Source organism: Eschrichtius robustus, chromosome 3 (assembly GCF_028021215.1).
Source record: "Eschrichtius robustus isolate mEscRob2 chromosome 3, mEscRob2.pri, whole genome shotgun sequence".
Classification (NCBI taxonomy): domain Eukaryota; kingdom Metazoa; phylum Chordata; class Mammalia; order Artiodactyla; family Eschrichtiidae; genus Eschrichtius; species Eschrichtius robustus.
In genome coordinates this window covers 118,767,353-118,790,270 of record NC_090826.1, presented here as the reverse complement: position 1 = coordinate 118,790,270, position 22,918 = coordinate 118,767,353, and the positions used below count along the sequence as shown (strand labels likewise).

At 42.8% G+C, this 22,918-nt stretch overlaps 1 protein-coding gene and 1 non-coding gene across 2 annotated transcripts in view; one reads left to right on the top strand and one right to left on the bottom strand.

Annotated features, from left to right (window-relative positions):
* Positions 1-3,812, bottom strand: part of LOC137762788 (carboxyl-terminal PDZ ligand of neuronal nitric oxide synthase protein-like) — a 315,104-nt gene extending 311,292 nt beyond the window's left edge. Inside the window, 1 exon segment of the mRNA XM_068541164.1 lies at positions 3,393-3,812. Within this exon segment, the coding sequence (XP_068397265.1) occupies positions 3,393-3,497 (105 nt within the window). The 5' untranslated portion in view covers positions 3,498-3,812.
* An 18,233-nt stretch (positions 3,813-22,045) lies between these two features.
* On the top strand, positions 22,046-22,180 carry LOC137763172 (small nucleolar RNA SNORA70). Its single transcript, XR_011073735.1, has one exon. It is a non-coding gene; the product is annotated as a small nucleolar RNA SNORA70 (small nucleolar RNA).
* The last annotated feature ends 738 nt before the right edge of the window (positions 22,181-22,918 follow it).

The following is a 22,918-nucleotide window of genomic DNA, read 5'->3' as shown; positions in this document are numbered from 1 at the left end:
CTAGAACAATACATGGTCCATAGTAAGTGCTCACTAAATATCAGCTATAATCATTATTCTTTCATCTTATCAGTCCTGTGACTCTGGACAAGTCAATCTCTCTGGTCCCCAATTCTTTCATCTGAAAAACAGAGATAACACTAATGTCCCAATTTCCACATGAGGAAAATTTTGTGTGTGTGAAAGTCGCATGCAAATCAAAAATCACCTACAAACGTCAGGCATAACTATGTTATTAATGCTCTTATTCTTTGCACCACTGTCATGAGAAGTCTTCTTCTCACCCAGCAAGCAGAGACAGCCAGTTGATGGCACTGGCCACCAGGAAGGCATACTGGGAGAGGGAGAGGGAGAGACAAATACAAAGGAGCCACACAAGCTTTCAAGCCGAGAAGGATTTTACCGCCCACCCACCAGCAACGGTCAGTGAGCCAGGTGCCCTTTCTGACACGGAGGGCACTACCCTTAAGAGCAGCTCCCAGACCAAGGTTATATCTTGAAAGAGCCTAGCACTAAAAGTGTGAATAATTTTCTACATCAGGGTCAGAGAGGCCAACAACCTAAGGATGCCCCACCAGTGAACCGTGAATCAGACCAACCGCCCAGCATAGAGTGAACATTCCATAAAAAATATTAACTGAATAAGCATTGCATTTGAGAGTCTGAAGTCAAAGCTCCCAGGTTTAAATCCTGTCTCTGCCATACCCAGCTATGTGCACTAAAGCAGGCAACATACTCTCATTTATAAGGTATAAGGAGATCCACCTCCGGGGAAGCAGTGAGAATTACATGAAGCACTGCAGGTGAAAAACCTCTAGGATCCTACTTGATAGTTAAATGCACGGTGTGTTTTTTAAGTGCACAGAACCTCTGACACCCAGATGCCCTTCAACCCTAGCCATAACCTTTTCAATCTCCGTGGCACCCTGAAAATGAGCGGCATCCATCCAAAAAGTCATTCCATCCAGTGTTGATTCTGAACAACTGCCAGCCCTTGGGAGTGAAAGACCTGGGCTCATTTTCCAAGAGTATCTGACAAGGCAGCACTAATACATTTACATTTTACAGCCTGTGCTTTTCCAAAACAAGGAATGAGTGTGGTGTGGATTTAACCCTGAAAACCCAGTGATCGTGCAGTTCCACGGACACTGCTGGGGAGGGATGTGAAAACCAGCCAGATGAGGTGCTTGCCAGGTGCTCATGAGACAGAAAAGCTTCTGCTTCCACCTCTACTCAGGTCTTGGCTGACATGATTTGAATGTACTGGTGTCCAGCATCGATTACCAAGAGCTGGGAGTTAGGACCCAGTTCTCAAGGTCAGCCCTGTCCTTTCTTCCCTACCTCGCCATTCTCAAAGCAGAACCCATGGTTCACCATGTCCCACGTCTGCATTGGGAACACAGCTGGGACCAACTGTGGTTCCCCTTCCTCTTACGGAGCACCACTGCGTGTGAATCCAGGCAAGTTACTATAGGAACTACACCACACAACCCCCAGACATTTGCTTAGAAAAGAAACTGCATGTTGGGAAAGAGAGGGTAAGATCCAGCAAGCTGGAGGCAAGCCTGCAGCCAGTGTTTCTCAAAGTCTGGTCCCAGTCACGTGCATTAAATCACCTGGAATGCTCCTTAGAGGTGCACAGTCCTGGGCTCTCCCCAGAGGTGTCAGATTAGAATTGGAGGTGGCAAGAATCTGACTCTTTAACAACCTCACCTGGTGATTCTTATGCATGCTAGGTTATGAGTCCTAGCGAGGACCAAATGCAGAGACTGTGAGAAAAGAATTAAAAGGTTAAAAACACTTTAATTCTGATCTTTCTTCCTCTGTTCATTCTTGCAAAACGGAGCCCTGGTGAACCAAACAAGACAAAAGCCAATTTCCCAGTTTATGCACGTCCGAGAAAATTAAATCATGACGTGATGAAAACTCATACTTTAAAATTTAAAACCCTGCTCACCAAAGCAACAGGCCCGGACAAAAATTAACCCAAACATCCTATATTAGACCAACCAGCTCTATTCTGAGAGAAGCAAGATAAGATCTTGGCTACAGCCCCACTCTGGTCCCAGCCATACCCAGTAATTCAGCTCTGCATTCCACTGCAGGGTTTGATGTCTGGGGAAACAGGGGGTGCCCTCCTAGCTCTAGCAAATATGGCTGGGGGAAGGTTATTCAGGGAGAAAAAAAAAAGGTGAGATTTAACAACTCACACGTCTCCATGAGAAGGAAGAATAATCGAAAGTAACTGACCACACTGGACTCATATCAGACACTCAAAAAGATGTCTCAAGAATTGAAGGAAATAGCCACCTGATGGAGTAACCCTTGCCTGAGATGCTAACACCCTGCCATCTACAAAGCCATTAAGGAGAAAAAGGGAATGAAGACTGTCTCCACATCGAAAGTACTACCTTTTCAAAACCAGAAGACACAACCTACTTGGAGGGGTAGTATTTTCTGTCACTTAACCAGTGACAGGCACACAGTAGGTGCTGCGCATCTCTGAGTCTTGGGGGGAGGGCGTCAAGCTGCAAGAAGGAAGGGCAGAAACACTATTCCCCTGTGATGGGCAGCAGGAACCCCAGCTGTAATCTCAGAAACCAGAACTCCTCACTCTGGGAAGTGCATCACAGGGGGCCAGCCTTATTCACACCTCATGGTGCAGTACAGAGGCTTCCGCCCCGCCCCCTCTCCCAAGGACGGACCTAGGGCTTGGAGCTGAAAATTCCAGTCACCCCCGATAAATTCTTCAGCAGCGGTCCCCTACTAGCTGCTGAAACTTAACATTAAGCCACAAAACTAGTAACCGGGCAGCTTTCACCACACCTTCCCCCCTTCAGTGACTGGCACTTGCAAAGGAGTCGTGGCAAATAAGGCGTTTAGGAAGTGACTCTGACACCTGGCCGGGGTTACCTGGAATCTAGAAACAAAAACCACCCCTGTATTATTTTCTTCAATCAGGAAGCAGGTATTCCCCCTTTAAACGACCTTCCTGAAAGCACCTCTCCCAAGGGATCCCAACAGGTAAATAACACCAAAGCTTCCCTAAACCGATTCTAAAGAACCACGTCCAAGCTGCGCTCACCCACTGACTTCTCCTTCTCGGAAGGAGGGATCCGGGAAGTAACTCAATCAGTCCTGGATGGGTAAGGATGGGGGAGTCTGCAGGTGGGAGGAGGCGGGTGAAGCAATACCGCTCAAACTTTGCAGTTGCTCTTTAGCAGTTCTGGGCAGGAGCCCGCGGAATTCTATACAGAGAAGGGGAGTCACCCTCCCTAACAGAAAGGCCCCCAAATTAGCCTAACCCACCAGCTCTGCGTCCGGGATGGCTGCGCATCCCGTCCACTCACACATGCCCCTCCGGGGCAGTCCCCTCCCTGGGGCCCCCTCACCTTGGCCTCGAAGCAGATGCCGTGCTGGAAGGCGTCCTCGTTGTGCAAGGGGATCCGCAGGTCGTGCCCATCGTCCACAAGGTTGTACTTGGTTTTGCTGGGCATGGTGACCCGCGGTGGACCGGCTCCTCCAGAGGCGGCGGCGGCGGTGGCAGGAAGGGGCTGGCGAGACCCAGGGGAGGGGAGGCGAGAGCTGGGGGCGACGGCGCGCGGAGGGGGCGCAAGCGGAGGGGCGCCCTGGCCGCGCGGCGGCCGTGGAAGCCGGGACTCGGAGCGACGCCGAGGGCCGGGCTGCAGCGGGCGGCGCGGTTGCGGGCGACGCGAGCGGCGCTGTGGCCGCGCAATTCCTACCGGCGAGGAGGGCGGCGGCGGGAGCGGGCGGCGCGACGAGCGGGCTGGGGGAGGGGAGCAGTGGGCGCGCGGCCCGCGGCGGGACTGGGCGCGGCACTGGCCCGGGAGCAGTGGCGCGGACAGCCCGGGACGAGGAAGAAAAGGCGGCGGCGGCGGCAGCGGAGCAGGGTGCCTGTCACGGAGACGCCGGATCAGCCGCCGGCGAGCGGCTCCTCCTGCGGGGTGGGCCCGGGCAGGCTCCTCCCGCGGGGCGTCCAGGCCCCGCCCGCCGCCGGGTCCGCCCCCGCGCTGCCCGCCGAGCAGGTGAAAGTCCCCGAGAGCGCCGCGCCCGGCCCTGCCCGCGTCCAGCGGCCCGACCCCGGGAACTTCGCCCTGGCCCTAGGCAGCCGGGGTCTCAGGAACCCGGGCTCGGTCCTGTTTTTGTTTTTTGCAGTCGGAGTCTGAGCCAAGCTACTGGTAGCAGCAGCGGCGCCTTGGATTTTCTGTTTTTGTTTTTTGTTTTGGGAGGGGGAGGGGCGGTGTTTATTGTTTTGTTTTTATGTTTTACCAGGAAGGCCCAAGTCCTGGCCCATATATATATTCAGATCTGCACTGAGAGTACCCTTTTCTCTGGAGAATCAAGACTGCACCCAAATGGGAGAGTATCGCAAGTGCTTTGTGTTCGTTCCTTTGAGCAGTGATTTGTGACTTGTGTATTGGGGGGTTGTGGAGATGCCTTTGGGGATGGTTTTAGTATTTAAAAGCCATCAGCCTTGTGGAAATGGAGTAGGCCAAAACAGAGTACTAAGGACAAAAGAATCCACCACCTTTTTATTTTCTTGAACAACCTATAACCGGGTATGGACAAAATGAGCTTCCAAGTTATTTCTGTCTTATATTATTCTTCCTATCTTAGTAAGTGCTTGAGTTCAGTTTGCCTATTGTTAAAAGGAGGCCCATTCACTTTTCTCCTTTACATCAACAGTTTTTTGCCGGGCAAAAATGTGCAAAGGCGGAGGCCAAAGGGGCAGTTACTGACCAATTATTTAGTATCTATCAAACCCCATGGGTAGAGGTACATGATAACTATGATTTCCATGGCTTAATATTACCCCAGAGTCACCAAAAGCAACCAAACAGGCCGGTGCCAAGGCCAGCCCAACCTGAGATCACTGAGACCAGATGGTCAGCTCCTCTGTTGAATTCATCAACTTAAACCCGCTTTTAATACCTTGTGGACACATCCACCCAGGGCAACCTGAAATCCAAACATCATTGACTGCTTGTTGTATAGTCAAGGCTTGGCGTCACCATAAAGCATCACAATGAAATTACTTGCAAAAGGCATGTCTTCCTATACTATTTCAATGATAAATTTATGTAAGAGAATGCATTATTGCCATAATTATATTTCTGATTTTGTCCCATGGTGCTAACATACAATTGCCCTTTCCTATATATTGCCTACTCCCTATCTATTGAAATTACTGCTCAAGATGTAGCATCTTCTGGGATATCTCCTTATATAAAATAAAGCTGATGACTAAGATTGATCACATATATTATGCTGTATAAACTTTATTCATAAATATTAGGAAGAACCAAAAATAATTTGCACTGAGGAAATGCACCACTAACCTTTTTATAAATACAGGACATGAAAGTCTAATCAGGCATGTTTGACTCTTTGAATGTCACCGTGGTTTTAATATGCATCATAATGCACTCTCTAAAACCTGGCACAGGAACTCAACAACTAAAAGGCAAGACCTTAAGTACTTCATTTACATCTCATATTCCCTCCTGAATTTAAAAAGTCTTCTGAACTCCAAATGGCCTTTTTTTTCTAGATTAACTTGGGTCCCACTGGACTGCTACATTTACCAGAATTTCATATCTAACTCTGTAACACATTCTTTGTAGACCAGACACAAAAAAAGCTAAAGCCCCAAAGATATTTCAGGATCTAGTATAGAGACTACTACATGGTAGACATCCAATAATTATTTATGGAATTGAATAATAATAATAGCTAATATTCATTGAGCTTTCTCTATGTGTCAGGCATTGTTCTTAGAGCCTTGCCTGTATTATCTCATGTATTATTCACAACAGCCCTTAGGTAAGCCCCATTCTATGAAGAAACTGAGGCAGAGAGGGCTACATAACTTGCCCAAGGTTACACACTTAAATTAGAAAGAAGCCAGAATTTGAATCCAATTCTTTGTCAAGAAGTGTTTCCATCGGCCTGGATTGTCATGAAAATCTTCTTATTGGAAACGACATGCATATCAAATGCAGGGTCCATGTTTTATTTGGGTGTATTTTGTTGCTAAGCTATATTTATTCCACTTCAGTTAGATGAAATGTTCCCAGAAGAAGAGGACTGTCCTCTGCTTTGGCCTACACCTAATATAACGTCAGAGCCACACAGGCACAAAAACACCCTTCTTCCAGAAACAATGGGCATCCAAAGTAATTTCCTTTTTTTTAAGCAGTGATTTCAATCTTGTTTTTGCACCTTTAAATACAAGTGAATTTCACCCACAGCATTTCCAAATTTTTTTTAAGTTTTATTTCTTAAAGTGAATGATAGGTACGTGTATCACTTTCCATATACTTCTGTATTTTAAACATTGCATAATACAATTTTAATCTGAAGTACATTTAATTAAAATATAAATTGCTAAAGCATACAATACTTCCTATGTTAAATTTTATTAAAACTTTGTTTAAAAATGAATTGGAGGGCTTCCCTGGTGGCGCAGTGGTTGAGAATCTGCCTGCCAGTGCAGGGGACGCGGGTTCGGGCCCTGGACTGGGAGGATCCCACATGCCGCGGAGCGGCTGGGCCCGTGGGCCACAACTACTGAGCCTGCGCGTCTGGAGCCTGTGCTCTGCAACAGGAGAGGCCGCGACAGTGAAGGACCCGCGCGCCGCGATGAAGGGTGGCCCCCGCTCGCTGCAACTAGAGAAAGCCCTCGCACAGAAACGAAGACCCAACACAGCCAAAAATAAACAAATTAATTAATTAATTTAAAAAAAAATGAATTGGAAAAAATCCTAACACAGAACTTTAGAACTGGAGACTACTCAGAGATCCTCTAATCCAGCTCCTTTATAAAGCCAAAGGAATAGAAACCCAGAGAGGTTAAGTAATTTGCCTAATCATCACTATAGACTACATCTCCTAACTCAGTAATCTTTTCATCACACGAATATGGGTTAAAAATAAATTGCCAGCAAACTTTATTTGTACCACACAGTTGGAACTGAGAAGATTAATTTGCTTTTGATCATAAAATACCTGCTTTTCTATGCTAAGCACTTCCTGTGCATTGTCTCACTTGACCGTAAGAAGTAGGTACTATCAGTACCCACATTTTACAGATGAAGAAACTGAGGCTGGCAAGGAAAATAACTTGTGTAGGTCATAGAGCGGTAAGTCCTAAGACCCCTTTCATGACTATAACCAATGAAGAATGAAGAGTATGTCACCTTGCTCAGTACTGCTCAGATACACACACAGAACTCACAAAATCTTTGTATAAATAATAATATTAAATATTAACAACATGTAATGATTTCTTTCCATTAGCTAACAGTTAACTCCAAAAAGCTCCAATTATTTTTTCATGGCACCATTTTTACCTGACACTGTTTCCCCAGGCATATAGATTTAGAAATCATTAGCCCATTCTAACAGGTGGCAGTAAAGATGTTAAGTGATTTCTCTGCCACCCCCCCCCAAACATCCTCTATCACTAATAGTCTCTGATCCAAGTTTGGCTTATTATGATCTTTTCTTATGTAAGCAAAAATTTAGGGTGTTTGCCCCATAAAAAAGATTATTCTAAAAGGTATCACATATTCTCATGCTGGCCTACATATTTTTCCCCTTAATTGAAACTGACTCCCCCACTTAACCCCCTTTATAAGGGCAAGCCGCATTTCCTATTGAGTCATTTATTTCTGTTTTAAAGGTAAATCTTTCTACAAAATTATGCAAGTTATATTTTTATAAATTGAATACTCTTTCTAATCAATTTCCAGACAGGTATAACTTTTGGGTTCCAAGCTCTCCTCAACAGCTCACTAGTGCAGGCAAAATTAGAGGAAGAGGGAAGGCATGTTGAGTGGGAAGAAGTGGCAGGAGATCCCTCCCTCCGTAGCACTTTCCTCACACACCCCTGGACCAGAAAGGCATGAAACAAACAGATCGAAGGGTATGGCTATTTTCAGAGGGCCTGCAGGCTGCTTAACAGCCTTCTTCCTCTTGGAACACTTGTGGAGAATTAAGAGATCTAGAGAAAGGAGCAAGATCTGAAGAATTTTGAGTTGAAGAAAGAAGGTTGGGTTTCCCTTCTTATACATTCTTCTAAGACTCTCTCTTGGAAGGTGTAGCCATTCACTGCTTCTAATTCAAAAGATTCTTTTTCAAGTTAAAGTTAATAGCTGGGCTTCTTAGCCCTGCTTAATATTTCAGGTGAGAAATATTTATTGATTTGACAGCTTTTGGTCAAAAAGCCTTTCCATCAAAGGCAATAAAATAATATTTAACAAATATTCCTGCTATAATGGTTTCCCAGGAGTAGCAGGGGTTATAAGAGAGGTATATACACCCTTAGTGCAAGAGACACTTTTAAGTGCAGAAGGTAATCTAAGTATGATCAAAGTAAAAAGTGAGAGGCACCATTTCTAAGTGTCATGGGAGGGAAGGGAAGGAGAAAACTCATTGGGACCAGCATGGTCAGGAAAGACTTCAAGAAAGAGGTGAGGCTAATTATTGGAAAAATGCAAATCAAAACTACAACGAGGTACCACCTCACACCGGTCAGAATGGCCATCATTAAAAAGTCTACCAGGGTAGATGCCTGTCAAGCCCAGGCAGAGCCCCTGGTACCCTGGGTGACGCGGGTGGCGCAGTTGGCCTGGCTCTGACCCGGAGGACACCAGGCCACCCTGTGCATCTCAGGCCACCGCCCTGACCCTCCGGCAGCTCCGGGTCCCCATTGCTGCACACCAGCCAGGCGGTTCCAGGGATTTCGATGTCCATGTCTTTGGGGGACCATTACTTCACCTGCCACATGCTTGTGGGATCTTGGTTCCCAGGCCGGAGGTTGGGCTCAAGCTCCTGTGGTGGGAGATCCAAGTCCAAACCGCTGGACTAACAGAGAACCTCAGACCCCAGGGAATATCAATCAGACTGAGGCCTCCCAGAGGTCATCTCAGCACCAAGACCCAGCTCTATCCAACTGCCTGCAAACTCCATTGCTGGATGTCTCAGGCTAAACAACCAGTAAGACACCACCCATCAAAAAAAAAATTAAATGACAAAAAAATATGTTACAGACAAAGGAGCAAGGTAAAAACCTACAAGACCAAATAAATGAAAACGAAATAGGCAACCTACCTGAAAAAGAATTCAGAGTAATGATAGTAAAGGTGATCCAAAATCTCAGAAACAGAATGGAGAAAATACAAGAAACATTTAACAAGGATCTAGAAGAACTAAAGAGCAAACAGTGATGAACAACACAATAACTGAAATTAAAAATACTCTAGAAGGAATCAATGACAGAATAACTGAGGCAGAAGAATGGATAAGTGAGCTGGAAGACAAAATGGTGGGAAAAACTGCCAGGGAGCAGAATAAAGAAAAAAGAATGAAAAGAATTGAGGACACTCTCAGAGACCTCTGGGACAACATTAAATGCACCAACGTTCAAATTATAGGGGTCCCAGAAGAAGAAGAGAAAAAGAAAGGGTATGAGAAAATATTTGAAGACATTATAGTCAAAAACTTCCCTAACATGGGAAAGGAAACAGTCAATCAAGTCCAGGAAGCACAGAGAGTACCATACAGGTTAAAGCCAAAGAGAAACACGCCGAGACACATATTAATCAAACTATCAAAAATTAAATACAAAGAAAAAATATTAAAAGCAGCAAGGGAAAAGCAACAAATAACATACAAGGGAATCCCCATAAGGTTAACAGCTGATCTTTCAGCAGAAACTCTGCAAGCCAGAAGGGACTGGCAGGATATAGTTAAAGTGATGAAAGGGAAAAACCTATAAACAAGGTTACTCTACCGAGCAAGGATCTCATTCAGATTCGATGGAGTAATTAAAACCTTTACAGATAAGCAAAAGTTAAGAGAATTCAGCACCACCAAACCAGCTTTACAACAAATGCTAAAGGAACTTCTCTAGGCAGGAAACACAAGAGAAGGAAAAGACCTACAATAACAAACCCAAAACAATTAAGAAAATGGTAATAGGAACATATATATCGATGACTACCTTAAATGTAAATGGATTAAATGCTCCCACCAAAAGACACAGACTGGCTGAATGGATACAAAAACAAGACCCATATATATGCTGTCTACAAGAGACCCACTTCAGACCTAGGGACACATACAGACTGAAAGTGAGAGGATGGAAAAAGATATTCCATGCAAATGGAAATCAAAAGAAAGCTGGAGTAGCAATTCTCATATCAGACAAAATAGACTTTAAAATAAAGACTATTACAAGAGAAAAAGAAAGACACTACATAATGATCAAGGGATCATTCCAAGAAGGAGATATAACAGTTGTAAATATTTATGCACCCAACATAGGAGCACCTCAATACATAAGCCAAATGCTAGCAGCCATAAAAGGGGAAGTTGACAGTAACACAATAATAATAGGGAACTTTAACACTGCACTCTCACCACTGGACAGATCATCCAAAATGAAAATAAATAAGGAAACACAAGCTTTAAATGACACATTAAACAAGATGGACTTAATTGATATTTGTAGGACATTCTATCCAAAACAACAGAATACACTTTCTTCTCAAGTGCTCATGGAACATTCTCCAGGATAGACCATATCCTGGGTCACAAATCAAGCCTTGGTAAATTTAAGAAAATTGAAATCATATCAAGTATCTTTTCCAACCACAACACTATGAGACTAGATATCAATTACAGGAGAAAAACCTGTAAAATATAAAAACACATGGAGGCTAAACAATACACTACTAAATAACCAAGAGATCACTGAAGAAATCAAAGAGGAAATGAAAAAATACCTAGAAACAGATGACAGTGAAAACACGACGGGGGGCTTCCCTGGTGGCACAGTGGTTAAGAATCCACCTGCCAATGCAGGGGACACGGGTTTGAGCCCTGGTCCGGGATGATCCCACATGCTGCGGAGCAACTGAGCCCGTGCACCACAACTACTGAGCCTGCTCTCTAGGGCCCACGAGCCACAACTACTGAAGCCCATGTGCCTAGAGCCCATGCTCTGCAACAAGAGAAGCCACCACAATGAGAAGCCCATGCACCGCAATGAACAGTAGCCCCCACTCACCACAACTAGAGAAAGCCCGCGCGCAGCAACAAAGATCCAATACAGCCAAAAATAAATAAATAAAATAAATAAATTTAAGAAAAAAAAAAAAAAAAGAAAACACGACAACCCAAAACCTATGGGATGCAACAAAAGCAGTTCTGAGAGGGAAGTTTATAGCAATACAGTCCTACCTCAAGAAACAAGAAAAATCTCAAATAAACAACCTAACCTTACACCTAAAGCAATTAGAGAAAGAAGAACAAAAAAAAACCCCAAAAGTTAGCAGAAGGAAAGAAATCATAAAGATCAGATCAGAAATAAATAAAAAAGAAATGAAGGAAACAATAGCAAAGATCAACAACACTAAAAGCTGGCTCTTTGAGGAGATAAACAAAACTGATAAGCCGTTAGCCAGATTCATCAAAAAGAAAACGGAGAAGACTCAAATCAACAGAATTAGAAATGAAAAAGGAGAAGTAACAACTGACATGGCAGAAATACAAAGGATCATGAGAGATTACTACAAGCAACTATATGCCAATAAAACGGACAACCTGGAAGAAATGCACAAATTCTTAGGAAAACACAACCTTCTGAGACTGAACCAGGAAGAAATAGAAAATATAAACAGAACAATCACAAGCACTGAAATGGAAACTGTGATTAAAAATCTTCCAACAAACAAAAGCCCAGGACCAGATGGCTTCACAGGTGAACTCTATCAAACATTTAGAGAAGAGCTAACACCTATCCTTCTCAAACTCTTCCAAAATATAGCAGAGAGAGGAACACTCCCAAACTCATTCTACGAGGCCACCATCACCTGATACCAAAACCAGACAAAGATGTCACAAAAAAGGAAAACTACAGGCCAATATCACTGATGATCATAGATGCAAAAATCCTCAGCAAAATACTAACAAACAGAATCCAACAGCACATTAAAAGGATAATACACCATGATCAAGTGGGGTTTATCCCAGGAATGCAAGGATTCTTCAATACATGCAAATCAATCAATGTGATAAACCATATTAACAAATTGAAGGAGAAAAACCATACGATCATCTCAATAGATGCAGAAAAACTTTCGGCAAAATTCAGTACCCATTTATGATAAAAACCCTCCAGAAAGTAGGCATAGAGGGAACCTACCTCAACACAATAAAGGCCATATATGACAAATCCACAGCCAACATTGTTCTCAATGCTGAAAAACTGAAACCATTTCCACTAAGATCAGGAACAAGACAAGGTTGCCCACTCTCACCAGTATTATTCAACATAGTTTTGGAAGTTTTAGCCACAGCAATCAGAGAAGAAAAAGAAATACAAGGAATCCAAATCAGAAAAGAAGAAGTAAAGCTGTCACTGTTTTCAGATGACATGATACTATACATAGAGAATCCTAAAGATGCTACCAGAAAATTACTAGAGCTATTCAATGAATTTGGTAAAGTAGCAGGATAAAAAATTAATGCACAGAAATCTCTTGTATTCCTATACACTAATGATGAAAAATCTGAAAGAGACATTAAGGAAACACTCCCATTTACCACTGCAACAAAAAGAATAAAGTACCTAGGAATAAACCTACCTGAGGAGTTAAAAGACCTGTATGCAGAAAACTATAAGACACTGATGAAAGAAATTAAAGGCGATACAAACAGATGGAGAGATATACCACGTTCTTGGATTGGAAGAATCAATATTGTGAAAATGACTCTACTACCCAAAGCAATCTACAGATTCAATGCAATCCCTATCAAACTACCACTGGCATTTTTCACAGAACTAGAACAAAAAATTTCACAATTTGTATAGAAACACAAAAGACCCTGAATAGCCAAAGCAACCTTGAGAAAGAAGAACGGAGCTGGAGGATTCAGGCTCCTGGACTTCAGACTATACTACAAAGCTGCAGTAATCAAGACAGTCCAGTACTGGCACAAAAACAGAAATATAGCTCAATGGAACAGGATAGAAAGCCCAGAAATAAGCCCACGCACATATGGTCACCTTATTTTTGATAAAGGAGGCAAGAATATACAATGGAGAAAAGACAGCCTCTTCAATAAGTGGTGCTGGGAAAACTGGACAGCTACATGTAAAAGAATGAAATTAGAACACTCCCTAACACCATACACAAAAATAAACTCAAAATGGATTAAAGACCTAAATGTAAGGCCAGACACTATAAAACTCTTAGAGGAAAACGTAGGCAGAACACTCTGTGAGATAAATCACAGCAAGATCCTTTTTGACCCACCTCCTAGAGAAATGGAAATAAAAACAAAAATAAACAAATGGGACCTAATGAAACTTAAAAGCTTTTGCACAGCAAAGGAAACCACAAACAAGACGAAAAGACAACCCTCAGAATGGGAGGAAATATTTGCCAACGAAGCAACAGACAAAGGATTAATCTCCAAAATTTAAAAGCAGCTCATGCAGCTCAATATGAAAAAAACAAACAACCCAATCTAAAAATGGGCAGAAGACCTAAACAGACATTTCTCCAAAGAAGATACACAGATTGCCAACAGACACATGAAAGAATGCTCAACATCACTAATCATTAGAGAAATGCAAATGAAAACTACCATGAGGTATCACCTCGCACCAGTCAGAATGGCCATCATCAAAAATTCTACAAACAATAAATGCTGTAGAGGGTGTGGAGAAAAGGGAACCCTCTTGCACTGTTGGTGGGAATGTAAATTGATACAGCCACTATGGATATCAGTATGGAGGCTCCTTAAAAAACTAAAAATAGAACTACCATATGACCCAGCAATCCCACTACTGGGCATATACCCTGAGAAAACCATAATTCAAATAGAGTCATGGGGCTGCCCTGGTGGCACAGTGGTTAATAATACACCTGCCAATGCAGGGGACACATGTTCAAGCCCTGGTCTGGGAAGATCCCACATGTCATGGAACAATTAAGCCCTTGAGCCACAACTACAGAGCCTGCACTCTAGAGCCCGTGTGCCACAATTACTGAGCCCGTGTGCCACAACTACTAAAGCCCACACACCTAGAGCCCGTGCTCTGCAACAAAAGAAGACACCGCAGTGAGAAGCCCACACACCGCAAGAAGGAGTAGCCCCCACTCCCCACAAGTAGAGAAAGCCCGCACAGCAACAAAGACCCAACGCAGACAAAAATAAATAAATAAATTTTTAAAAAATATAACAAAAAGAGTCACATACCACAATGTTCATTGCAGCTCTATTTACAATAGGCAGGACATGGAAGCAACCTAAGTGTCCATCGACAGATGAATGGATAAAGAAGATGTGGCACATATATACAATGGAATATTACTCAGCCATAAAAAGAAACGAAACTGAGTTATTTGTAGTGAGGTGGATGGACATAGAGTCTGTCATACAGAGTGAAGTAAGTCAGAAAGAGAAAAACAAATACCGTATGCTAACACATATATATGGAATCTAAAAAAAAAGAAGGTTCTGATGAACCTAAGGGCAGGACAGGAATAATAACACAGACGTAGAGAATGGACTTGAAGACACGGGGATGGGGAAGGGTAAGCTGGGATGAAGTGAGAGAGTAGCACTGACATATATACACTACCAAATGTAAAATAGATAGCTAGTGGGAAGCAGCTGCATAGCACAGGGAGATTAGCTCGGTTCTTTGTGACCACCTAGATGAGTGGGATAAGGAGGGTGGGAGGCAGACACAAGAGGGAGGTGATATGGGGATATACATATGCGTATAGCTGATTCACTTTGTTATACAGCAGAAACTAACACAACACTTTAAAGCAACTATACTCCAATAAAGATGTTAAAAAAAAATGTCTACCGGGAATTCTGTGGCGGTCCAGTGGTTAGGACTCTGCACTTTCACTGCTGAGGGCACAGGTTCAATCCCTGGTCAGGGAACTAAGCTCTCACAAGCCACACAGCCAAAAAATAAATAAAATAAAATAAAATAATAAAATGTCTACAAATAACAAATGCTGGAGAGGGTATGGAGAAAAGAGAACGTCCTACACTGTTGGTGGGAATGTAAATTGGTGCAGCCACAATGGAAAACAGTATGGAGGTTCCTCAGAAAACTAAATATAGAATTACCGTATCATCCAGCAATCCCAATCCTGAGCATATACCTGGACAAAACTATAATTCAAAAGGATACATGCACCCCTATGTTCATAGCAGCACTATTCACAATAGCTGAAACATGGAAACAACCTCAGTGTCCATTGACAGATGAACGGATATAGATGTGGTAAATATATACAATGGAATACTACTCAGTCATTAAAAAGGAACAAAATAATACCATTTTAAACAACATGGATGGAACTAGAGATTATCATACTAAGTGAAATAAGTCAGAAGGAGAAAGACAAATACCATATGATATCACTTATATATGGAATCTAAAATATGGCAGCAATGAACCTATCTACAAAACAGAAACAGACTCACAGACACAGAAATCAGACTTGTGGTTGCCAAGGGGAAGGGGGGAGGGAGAGGGATGGACTGGGAGTTTGGGGTTGGTAGATGCAGACTATTGCATTTAGGATGGATAAACAACAAGGTCCTACTGTATAGCACAGAGAATTATATCCAGTCTCCTGGGATAAACCATAATGGAAAAGAATATTTTAAAAAGAATGTCTGTATGTATAAAACTGAGTCACTTTGCTACACTGCAGAGATTGGCACAACATTGTAAATCAACTCTATTTCAATGAAGGAAGGAAGGAAAGAAAGAAAGGGAAAGAGAAAGAGAGAGGGAGGGAGGGAGGAAGGAAGGAAGGAAGAAAGAAAAGGCATCCAGATTGGAAAAGAAGAAGGAGGAGGAGGAGGAGGAAGAGGAAGAGGAGGAAAGGAGGAGAGGCTTGAGTCCGGCTTGAAAAAGGGAAAGTATTTAATAAAGAACAGAGCAGGAGGAGAGCAGAAGACATGGAAACAGGGTGTGAAGAGACATTAGTCTGCAAAGTGTCTTCAGGGAACAGTGAGGAGATAAGCTTGCAGGATGGAGTCCCTACTGGAGCACAGGGGTAATAAGACTACCAGCAGATCTGGAGGCAGCAGAGGAGGCCTTGACATGTGGCTGAGATGACCGCGATCTGTGGGAAATGTTTGAACTGGGATATGACCCAGGGTGCTAATTCAGCAAGATTACCCTCCTCCCCCCAACCAAAAAAAAAGAAAAGAAAAGAAAACAGCATATGTTTCCTGACCCTTTTATTTAAGCTACAATTGAAAAATGGCACTTAAAGCAAATGATTGGATTTTCCATATTATAAGAGCGTGTGGAGAGTTGACCGGACGGTCCTTGCGCTGTTCTCCTGTACCCACAGTAAAGGATGAGAAACACAGAAAAAGCTGCAAACAATTATGCCTCAGGATAGTGGGTTCCAAAGTACCTCCACCCTGCTCACTTCCAGATGCTAGTTTCTAATTCTTTTTTTCTTTTTTTAACATCTTTATTGGAGTATAATTGCTTTACAATGGTGTGTTAGTTTCTGCTTTATAACAAAGTGAATCAGTTATACATATACATATGTTCCCATATCTCTTCCCTCTTGCGTCTCCCTCCCTCCCAACCTCCCTATCCCACCCCTCTAGGTGGTCACAAACCACCGAGCTGATCTCCCTGTGCTATGCGGCTGCTTCCCACTAGCTATCTATTTTACGTTTGGTAGTGTACATATGTCCATGCCACTCTCTCACTTTGTCACATCTTACCCTTCCCCCTCCCCATATCCTCAAGTCCATTGTCTAGTAGGTCTGTGTCTTTATTCCCATCTTGTCCCTAGGTTCTTCATGGCCTTTTTTTTTTTTTTTTTCCTTAGATTCCATATATATGTGTTAGCATACGGTATTTGTTTTTCTCTTTCTGACTTACTTCACTCTGTATGACAGACTCTAGGTCCATCCACCTCACTACAAATATCTCAATTTCGTTCCTTTTTATGGCTGAGTAATATTCCATTGTATATATGTGCCACTTTAGCTTTAGGCCTTCTCATTGGCTGACAATTTGAGTATTATTTATGTGGGCCATTAGTTTTGTTTGATTTATTTGTTTGTTTGTTCATTGGTTTGTTTTAGTGCTCCATAATGGCAAAGAGAATTTAGTTTAGCTGCTCCACTGGAAATTGATTTTAAGACCTTCACTTTTACCCTTCCAAACTTAGATCTCTGTTCCTAAATCTGGGATGACTTTTCGTTAACTATCTATTTAAATCACCAAGTAAGCCCAGCTGTTAAAGTTGGAGATTGTCTGCTCGACTAAATCTACCCTGTCATTGTAAATGATCTCGGTTCCTCTTTATAAAAGCCACGTTCTTAAGATAAGATGACACAAGGGTTGTGAGAAGACTATGGAAACATTTGGAAATGCAATATAAGTAAATATTTTATTTTCAGATCTCTCTTTGAAGGTGTAAAGATTTTAAGCAGCTTTGTAGCTGCTTAAAAAATAAAGCTTCCTCCAGACCCCCCACTAGTGATAAGGAAGAAAGAAAGAAAAATACAGATGTGCAGTGCACCCAGGTGCATTTGGGCATTTAATTCTTCTTCCCAGGTCCTGGATCGCCCACTTGGGGCTTTATGTGTGAGATTTCAGTTTCAGTTACCCCAGACTTTGATTAGCATAACAGGTTCTTCCCTCCACACTCTGATGTTGTCTTTTGAAGTACACACAAAGGGAGTGGCACAATATGTTTTTTAAAAATTACAAGCGTTTCAGGATAACTAGCAAATTAAATGTTCAGGCCTTATCCAGATCCAGCTTTAGCAGTTTTCCATCATTAGCAACTGCCTCATTCCCTTAAAAGGTCTTGTAATCTCTTTTATAAATCCCTTGACATCAGCAGCTGGCCCCTCTCCACACCACTCAGAGCATTTTTCCTGAAACAGTGCTGGAGGGGCCTCAGAATTTTCCACCTCTCTGAGCAGCCGGGCTGTGCCATTTACTGGCCAAAGGCAGCCTCTGTAATTTGAGCTCCACAGACATGATAACACTTTAACTGCAGCCAAGCTTAATTCAGAACAAATGTGCCTCAAGTCCATACCTTTTTGGAAAAGCAGCCCAGTCTAAGATCTAGAACAGTGATGGGGTTGAGGTGAGGGTGGGGTAGGATTGGCTGATGCAAATCTGACTGTCCAGACGGACGTGCTGGGCACATTACTAATGTGTACTGGGGCCCAGTTACCTGCCTCCTGGTGGCCCCGCGTCCATTCCTGAGACAGAGGCATCATTCCCTACCACTGTCTCGTGTCCATCCACCCCATATTCCAAGAAAGGTCCTTAGCAAACCTAATGATGGAATGGAGTATTCTAATTACTCAAATTTTCTGGTTAGTGGGAAGTTACCATGGATCTAGGGTTTACCAGTGAGAATAAGTCTATGATTTAAAAAACGACATATTTCTGAACAGGTATTTGTACACCTGTGTTCATAGCAGCGTTATTCACAATAGCCAAATGGTGAAAACAACTCAAATGTCCATCAAAGATGAATGGATAAACAAAATGTGGTGTATACATACAATGGAATATTATTCAGCCTTCAAAAGAATGAGATTCTGAGGCATGCTACAACATGGGTGAACCTGAGTACAACACACTAAGTAAGCCAGTCACAAAAGGACAAGTAGTGTGTAATTCCATTATATGGGGTGCCTAGAATAGGCAAATTCATGGAGACAGAAAGTACAATAGAGATTACCAGGGACTGAGGGGAGGGGAGAATGGGGAGTTATAGTTTAGTGGGTATTGAGTTTCTGTTTGGAATGATGAAAAAGTTCTGGAGATGGATAGTGGTGATGGTTGTACAACAATATAAATGTGCTTAATGCCGCTGAATTGTATATTTTTAAATGGTTTAAGTGGTTTGTTTTTTTTTTAAAGAAATTCATGTTCTTTTATTTATTTATTTATTTATTTATTTATTTATTTATTTATTTATTTATTTATTTATGACTGTGTTGAGTCTTCGTTTCTGTGCGAGGGCTTTCTCTAGTTGCGGCAAGTGGGGACCACTCTTCATCGCGGTGTGCGGGCCTCTCACCATTGCGGCCTCTCTTGTTGCGGAGCACAGGCTCCAGACGCGCAGGCTCAGTAGTTGTGACTCACGGGCCTAGTTGCTCCGCGGCATGTGGGATCTTCCCAGACCAGGGCTCGAACCCGTGTCCCCTGCATTGGCAGGCAGATTCTCAACCACTGCGCCATCAGGGAAGCCCAAAGTGGTTTTTTTTTAGAGCATGTTTCTGAAGATATTGTATCTTTAAACAAGGTATTTGGGTTTCTTGACTACAGGGTCACTGCTGCAAATATCAGTGACCATTCTGCTGATGAGCAGAAAAGTTCTGATTAACCAGATGTTCTAACTGAGATGATCTTAAATCATCACGCATGCACTCTACTTTGTGACACTTCAAGTTCTTCTGGAGACTAGTTGGGATATTAAACAGAGAAAGAAAATGACACATTTTGAAATATTAGAATACTTGAAACACCTTGAGACCATCTCATACCCTGCCTCAAGGCAGTCTTTACGGTTATTTCCGTGGAAGTTTTGACAGATTTTAGGACTCAAAGGGTTGTGTGTAACTGGTTTCCACCTAAACATCAAGAGAAGGGTAAAAAGACTCTTGCATTTCCCAGCCATGGGAGATGGATGTTATTGCATTCGGTATGCATTTGCCGAGTGCCTACTCTATGCCATTGTCATGAAATACATCATTTATTCAACAGATATTTATTGGTTGCTAATTGTGTGCCCTGTGAGGAGCTCTGAACAGTAAAAAGAATAGATGAAAAGATTCCTGTTCTCGAGGAACTCACTCTGATCTATCAAAGAGTTAAGACTGGTATTCAGATAGTACAGACATAAAGCAGCAAAAGTAGTTACACAGGTCATGTCATAAGGGTTCAGAGTGCGAGAAATCACTCTGTATGGCAGCCAGGGATGGGTGGTAGTGGGTGGTAGAGTGTGACGTAGGGAAAGCTTTGTGGAGGTGGCAGGATGTGAGCTTGGCATTGAAGGCTTATATTACTTCCAAGGGCACGATCAGCAAAGGGCATTCCAGGCACAGGAAACAGCCAGTCAGACTTGCTAACCATCGCTTAATGTACTTGAGGCTGCAGTGCCCACCTCCCAAGCCTCCCCGGCAGATGCATCTTGAGGTTACCTGAGACTTCTCTGTGGTCAGCCAGTGAGTCCTGCTCAATTGTCCGCTGAGTTCTGCAGTCCCTTCCCAAATTAACTCCAGGGGACTGGCCACAGAAATTCCAAAGGGGATGAACAGGACTGGCCAAGACCTATCTGAGCTCAGACCTCCATCCTGTGGCTTTGTGTCCTTGGACCAGAGAATGACAAGGGTCCCAACAAAGGGCTTTTCCTCCTGTTTTAGCCAAGAAGAGGGAAAGGAGATAGAACAAGTAGTTGCTTGTTTCAGGACACAATTCTTTATAGAAAAGAAAGTAATGTAATGCTCTGGGCGGAGAATGAAGCCTGAACTTTTCTACAGGCTGGTCTTACACACTTGTGCACGCACATGCACATGCATACACACACATACATGATTTCAGGGGCAAGAAGGAATTGCAACACCTCTGTTCTGCACTCACCCACAGCCCACACCACAAGGCCAAAGGATAAAATCCTTTATTTCACAACATAAATCCCCCAGAGGGATTACACATTGACCTCTGAGAGTCATACTCTGATAGAGCATATTTTCTTGACGTTTGCTTCTGTGGAGAGAAGGTGGGCCTGGTCCCCCAAGGAGGGAGGGGGAAAGCACACATAATGCTCTCCTGCCACATGCTAGGAGGTGCCTGGCACTTTCACTGACTTTATCTCATTTAATCCTCACAACAACTCTGGAAGTTGGAGATCACTGACTCCAGTTGCAACTAAGAACTAAGGCTTCAAAGTCATGCCTATCTGTTTCAAATTCCAGGCAGCATCCAAGAGTGGGAAAAAATGTAGGAAGAGGCAAACTTTTCCAAATGCACTTTTCCAACTTGCCCAAATTTGACCTGATGTGTGTGTGTGTGTATACGCAAACACACACACAGGTGTAGCAAAGACACAAGTATGTGCTCAGCCATCACGCTGCCTGAGTTTAAATCCCGGCTCCATCACTTAGGAGCTCTGTAATCTTGGTAAGATAACCTCTCTGTGCCTTTCCATCTGTAAAACGGAAACAAGAGTGGCATTTACGATATTTGAGATATTCTTCAAAATAATACGGGACGGAGAATTAGGTATGGATATAGATAAAACAAGAATGCCTGTGAAGAGAGTTCCTTAGCTGTCCAGTGGTTAAGACTCTGCGCTTCCAATGCAGGGGGCACGGGGTTTGATCCCTGGTCGGGGAACCAAGATCCCACGTGCCCTGTGGCATGACCAAAAAATTAAAAACTTAAAAAAAAAAAAAGATTGGCTATGAGTTGATAATTATTGTACATGGGGGTTTATCACGTTCTTTTGGTCTACTTTTGTATATGTTTGGAATTTCCCATTAAAAAAGTTTTAAGCAGTATTACTCACAAGAGCCCAAAGGTGGAAACAACTCAGATGTCCATCAACAGATGAATGGATAAACAAAATGTAATATGTATAATACACACAATGGAATATCATTTGGCTTTGAAAAGGAATGAGGGACTTCCCTGGTTGTCCAGTGGTTAAGACTCCGTGCTCCCAATGCAGGGGGCCCGGGTTCGATCCCTAGATCCCGCATGCTGCAACTAAGAGCCGCAACTAAAAAAAGATCCTGCGTGCCACAACTAAGATCCAGTGCAGCCAAATCAATCAATAAATAAATATTTAAAAAAAATTTTTTAAATAAATATTTTTAAAAAGCTAAATCAATCAATAAATAAATATTAAATAAATATCAATAAATAAATATTTTTAAAAATAAATAAATATTAAAAATAAATTTTTTTTAAATATTAAAAAAAAAGAATGAAGTTCTTCTTTCTTCCCCTTGGGGGCCCAGTGTGCAATGGCTGCAAATAGCAGCCTCCTCAGTAGTGTACGCGGCCTGTTGCCTGTACGGGTTGCCCTAACGGATCTTGGAGACGGCACTTTCCAGTGGACATTCATGACTGGCATGGTGTCCCCAGTCTAGACTCCAGACAGGTATGCGCAGTGCCTTTGGAAAGCTCCAGGGCACAGTGGCCAGGGTTCACACTGGCCAAGTCACAATGTCCATCCGCACCAAGCTGCAGAACAAGGATCATGTGATTGAGGCCCTACGTAGGGCCAAGTTCAAGTTCCCTAGCCACCAGAAGATCCACATCTCCAAGAAGTGGGAATTTACTAAGTTTAATGCAGACGAATTTGAAAACATGATGGCAGAAAAGCGGCTCATCCTGGATGGCTATGGGGTCAAATACATCCCTAATCATGGCCCCCAGACCAATGGCGGGCCCTGCACTCATGAGAGACTTGGCACTGTCCCCTCCTTACTCACGCCCACCAATAAATCCTACTTTAAAGTCAAAAAAAAAAAAAGGAATGAAATTCTGACACACACTACAATGTGCGTGAACTTTAAAGAATTATGCTAAGTGAAATAAGCCAGTCACAAAGGGACAAATATTGTATGATGCCACTTATATAAGATACCTAGAATAAACAATTTCATAGAGACAGAAAGTAGAATAGAGATTGCCAGAGCCTGGGAAGAGGGAGGTAATGGGGAGTTATAGTTATTGGATACAGAGTTTTTGTTTGGGATGATGAAAAATTTCTGGAGATGGGTAATGGTGATGGTTACACAACATTGTGAAAGTACTTAATACCCCTGAATTGTACACTTA